This window comes from Netta rufina (assembly GCF_964035555.1).
Source record: "Netta rufina genome assembly, chromosome: 18".
NCBI lineage: Eukaryota > Metazoa > Chordata > Aves > Anseriformes > Anatidae > Netta > Netta rufina.
In genome coordinates, this window is record NC_140142.1 from 8,822,871 (window position 1) to 8,828,204 (window position 5,334).

Below are 5,334 nucleotides of genomic sequence, written 5' to 3' on the forward strand. Positions count from 1 at the left end.
CCCAAGTCTTTCTTTTCCTTGAACCTGTAAATGGAGGCTGAGGGAGTCAAGTCTCACCCACTGTAAGTGAAGAGCGAGTTTGAGACCACCTGATGAAAGTAAAGACATACAAGTCTATGGGGCCTGATGACTTGCACCCCAGGGTCCTGAAGGAACTGGCTGATGCAGTTGCCAAGATTTTTTCCATCATATTTAAAAAGGTCTGGCAGTCAGGTGACTGGGAAAAGGGAAACATCATTCCCATTTTTAAAAAGGGTAGAAAAAGGACGCGGGGAACTACGGACTGATGAGCCCCACCTCTGTGCCTGACAAGATCTTGGGAAAGATCCTCCTGGAAGCAATATCAAGGCAGGTGCAAGAAAAAGAGAAAGAAAGACGTGATCCAAGACAGCCAGAATGGCTTCACTAAAGGCAGATCATGCCTGACCAATCTGCTGGTTTTCTACAATGAACTGACTGCATCAGTTGACAAAAGAAGACTGACCGATGCCATCTACATGGACTTCTGTAAGGCATTTGACATGGTCCCACATGACATCCTGATCTCCAAATTGGAGAATCCATCCTGGTCCAAATGTCTGGACCAGAAACTTCCCCTCAACATGCTCTAGGAGTCTCTTGAATTGCTTGAGGGTTGGACCACTCAGTGGGTAAGGAATTGGCTTGAAGGTCACACCAAGAGAGTGGTGGTCAACGGCTCCATCTCCAAGTTGGAGGCAGGTGAAGAGAGGTTTACCTCGGGGGTCTCTCCAGGGACTGGGACTATTGAAAATCTTTATCAATGAAATGGACAGTGGGATTGAGTGCACCATCAGCAAGTCTGCAGATGACATCAAGCTGAGAGTGCAGTTGATTGAGCAGAAGGAAGAGAAGCCATTCAAAGGGACCTGGACAAGCTTGGGAAGTGGGCCCAATGTTAACATAATGATGTTCAACAAGTCCAAATGCAAGATTCTGCACCTGGACCAGGGCAACCTCAGCCATGAGTACAGACTAAGAGAAGAAATAATTGAGAGCAGCTCTGCAGAAAAAGGTCACTCATGGAACAAATACTTTTTCAGATATGAGGTACAATAGTGCTGGAAAAAAGTTTCTTTCCTCCGTGGAGGGAAATAATATTAGTGATCGTTTCAGTCTGCTTCAGGCTGGATTCCCCCGGAGGCCCAGGGACTTGTCAAGAGCTCCCTGTGCTGTTAAGCTAGGCCAGCCTCCTGAGGCCAAGGTGAGCTCCTGGCAAGCGGGCAGTACTGTAGAGAGACAGTTCTGCCCAGGAGCAGCTCTTCTGCACAGTGCAGCAGCAGGGCTGGGGGCACACCCTGCAGGGGACAAGGGTGGCTGAGAGAAGGGAGGGAGATGTTAAAGGCAGTGTGGAGGGGGGATGCTGAGAGCTCACTGCAGGAGAAATCTTCAGAGCCCTGAACAGGGTAAGTCTGTGGCTGCAGGGCAGCACAGCTGTTGTTCCTGTTGCCATCTCCAGATTTGCAGACAAATCCTACAGCCTGTGGAGCTTTCAGGGCAACTCTCAGAGCTTCTTTGGATTAGATGAGAATAACAAGGTCCAAAGCAGGGATTCCCTGCCACAGCTGTCAGAGGGACAGGACTTGAGGGTTCCTTCTCACAAGGCTGGATGCAGGCTGTGCAGCCAGTGTGCAGGCAGGGGTGGCCAGGGCTGTGGTGCAGAGCAGGGTCCCTGCTGTGCCCCAGGGGCTGTGTGCCGGGGCAGGGCCTCTGCTGCCTGCCAGGCTCAGCACTCAGCCTGCCCGGGGAGCTGCCCAGGACACTGCGGGGAGAAGCTGTGGGTGGAAGGAGCTCCCGCAGCAGGGAGAGGCAGGGCAGCATCCTTCTGGTGCTCAGAGGCTGCCTGGGCAGGCTGGGTACAGCTCCACAACATCCCCAGGGAATCTTTCAGGGAGATTCTTGAAATGGAAGAGAAATGCCTGCACTAGAAGTAGGGAAAACACTCTCCTGGGTCTCTACTTTCAATTTCCTGCCCTGAAGGACTTGCAGGACAGGTCAGAGCTGCTGTATATCTGCTGAACATGAAGAGATATCCCTGGACAGTTCTCTGGGACAGGAGGTGTCAGTTGGGATAGGGTCTGTGAGTAATGGCAGGGAGGAGATGTGGGAACAGGGAAGGAGCTGCCAGCAGGGACAGCTCCAGGCAGCAGAGACCTGGGCAGGGAGCGAGAGGGAGCTGCTGCCTGAAACACCAAGGGAGGGGGGATTCAGGTACTCCCTGCCAGGCCTGCAGTGCAGGCCCCTTCTCTGCAGCAACCCCCTGCTCTCCTCTGACACCCAGCACAGCCTCTGCCCTCAGGGGCTTTAGGAATGAGCCAGCTCCTCCTCAGGTAGACCTCCAGACCTCACACTGTGTCCTGCAGTGTGATAAACAATGTTGAGGCTAAGAATGCCTTCCCTGCAGTGTCACTTCCATAGGTGGCATGCAAGCTTGGTAAGGTGAAGGCTTCCCTGCATGCTCGCCTTCCTTTCTCTGTGTCAGTGGGTTGGAGCATTTTGGTATTCGTTCTTATTTCTCCACCTGTGTGTGGTCCTCCTACTCTCTTTGTCTGGGGTACAGGGGGGTGTAATCTTCTCTTCTGACAAGGACTGCTAGGCGCTGCCCTCAAGGTGTCTTCCTGGGAACAAGGTGCCCAAGCTTCATTTTAAACTGTCAGGCATGATGTCATTGGGTTGACAGAGCTGGAGAATAAGCAGACTCATACAGCTCAGGGAAGGGTGAATTTTCTGAGATAAGGCATGAATTTTGAACTTTGACAGAAGTCTGTCTAACATGTCTCTGTCTTTTCCTCCATGGACAGGCAACCATGCCCAGAGTCAGCAAATGTCCAACAGCACTTTACCCACCGAGTTCCTCCTCCTGCCATTTGCAGCCACACGTGGGCTGCAGCTCCTGCACTTCGGGCTCTTCCTGGGCATCTACCTGGCTGCCCTCCTGGGCAACGGCCTCATCCTCACCGCTGTAGCCTGCAACCACCACCTCCACACCCCCATGTACTTCTTCCTCCTCAACCTCGCCCTCCTTGACCTGGGCTCCATCTCCACCACTGTTCCCAAAGCCATGGCCAACTCCCTGTGGGACACCAAGACCATTTCCTATGCAGGTTGTGCTGCTCAGTTTTTTTTCTTTGTCGTCTTTGTCGCAGCAGAGTTTTATCTTCTCATCATCATGGCTTATGACCGTTACATTGCCATCTGCAAACCCCTGCGCTACGGGACAATAATGACCAGCAGAGCTTGTGTCAACATGGCAGCAGCTGCCTGGGGCAGTACTTTTCTCTATGCTGTGCTGCACACTGCCAATACCTTTTCCCTTCCCCTCTGCCAAGGCAATGCCCTGGACCAGTTCTTCTGTGAAATTCCCCAGATCCTCAAGCTCTCCTGCTCAGATGCCTACCTCAGAGAAGTTGGGCTTCTTGTGGGTAGTGCCTGGGTTTTTTTGGGGTGTTTTGTTTTCCTTGTGGTGTCCTATGTGCAGATCTTCAGGGCTGTACTGAGGATCCCCTCACAGCAAGGACGACACAAAGCCTTTTCCACGTGCCTCCCTCACCTGGCTGTGGTCTCCATGTTTCTTAGTACTGCCACATTTGCCTACCTGAAGACCCCGTCCATCTCTTCCTCATTCCTCAACCTTTTGCTGGCAGTTCTGTATTCGGTGGTACCTCCAGCAGTGAACCCCCTCATCTACAGCATGAGGAACCAGGAGCTCAAGGATGCAGTTAGGAAACTGATTTCATGGATGTTTTTCAATACTCATAAAGATTCCTTCACTTTCCCATAATGAATCCCAGTACAACCCCTTCTAGGCTTGTGTTTTGGTTGTTCTCATTATTTTTAATATTCCTTTTTGGTGGTGGTGATGGTGGTGTTTTTGTTTTTCTTGTTGTTCTTGTTTTTCTTGTCATTATGAATGCTTGTACTCCTTGCATTTCTATGTAAATGTTTAGATTCTCTTCCCCTCCTCCCCCCACTATGAACCTCTTCTGTCCCATATGGAGGCTGTATAAGTGTGCGTCTAGCACTGTGAAGACTCAGTGAAGACTCCCGCGTAACATCTCCATAATAAAACAGAATCACCAGAGTGTACTGACTGAAGGCTAGGATTTCCTTCTCAAACCAATGTCAATAATAGGTCCAAAAAATTGCTCCCCACAAGGATCTGTTCCTGTTTCAGTTCAGGAAGGAGTGGCTCATTGTCATATTTGCTACCTGTCATAGGGCTAGATTTAAACTCACCCATGGACCTCTGCTGACAGCAGAGGCAACAAATTGCTATATTACATAGCCAGGGCTGTTCCCACATGTGATTCATAGGTGATGTCCTTCAGGAGGGGAATCTGGAGCTGCCTGCAGAGCCCAGGATTCCTCCATGGACAGCAGAGCCTGGGGTGGGCAGTGACTGCAGCCCCTCTGAAAGTGAGAGATCTCCCACCATGGGCTCAGCCACAGGGAAAGAACTAAAGCCAGGTATTCACAGGGAACCTGTGACTCTGCAGTCTCAGAAGAGAGTGGCAGCCAGCGGGCAGAGGGAAGGGAAATTTATGAGTGATTCATTTCCCCCTTCATGAAGTACCTCTGTCTGGTACAGAACCACAGCTCGTTTATTCTGCACAGCAGTAGCAACAGCTTGGGGAAAACATGTGGGAAGCATGGAGACAGCCATTCCCCACTGCCCAAGGGGAGCTGATCTTTGAAATTTGACCATTTGACCAGCTCCATCCTTCTGTTGGCATCAGTGTCTATATTGGCGGAACAGCAACCAAGACGATGGATCAGCACTGGGTCATGGGCCCTGAGATTTTCAATACACAGCTGTAGAAAGCACTGACTAACCTGATCTACCTGTGAAGCTATCACTGATCAGAAAAGATGATGGTAGTGGACACCTCCAGAGGTCTCTTCTGACACAGGGGACAAGAGGCTGAACTGTAGAATTTGTGTGCATGAGCATCCTGTGTTTTGAGGCCTTTCTGGTGTTTGTAATCCCTGCTCCTCAAGGTTACCTGGTGAGTGAGGTAATTCCCAAAATGAGGATCTGACCCATGGGAACCTAGAGTAAAATGGGTGCAAGAAAACTACAGAAAAGTTCTCAGAAATATTACAGGAAGTCTGAAGTCAGGAAGTCTGTGTGTTTTTAATCAAGAAATCATAGAATCATAGAACCATAGAATATCCCGAGTTGGAAGGGACCCATAAGGATCATCAAGTCCAACTCCTGATCCTAATCAACCTTGCTTTCTACCTACATGTATATGCTCACTACTTCATCATCTTGTTTATATGGGTGTTATGAAAGTGACAGAAACTTTCCTAAGG

The 5,334-nt window shown here is 50.2% G+C and overlaps 1 protein-coding gene across 1 annotated transcript; it reads left to right on the forward strand.

Moving 5' to 3' along the window:
• Nucleotides 1-2,842: 2,842 nt before the first annotated feature.
• LOC311216385 (olfactory receptor 14C36-like) lies at nucleotides 2,843-3,799 on the forward strand (the record flags this gene model as incomplete). Its single annotated transcript, XM_084297928.1, has 1 exon — nucleotides 2,843-3,799. One exon carries the CDS (start codon nucleotides 2,843-2,845, stop codon nucleotides 3,797-3,799), a length of 957 nt encoding a protein of 318 aa, XP_084154054.1.
• Nucleotides 3,800-5,334: the final 1,535 nt, after the last annotated feature.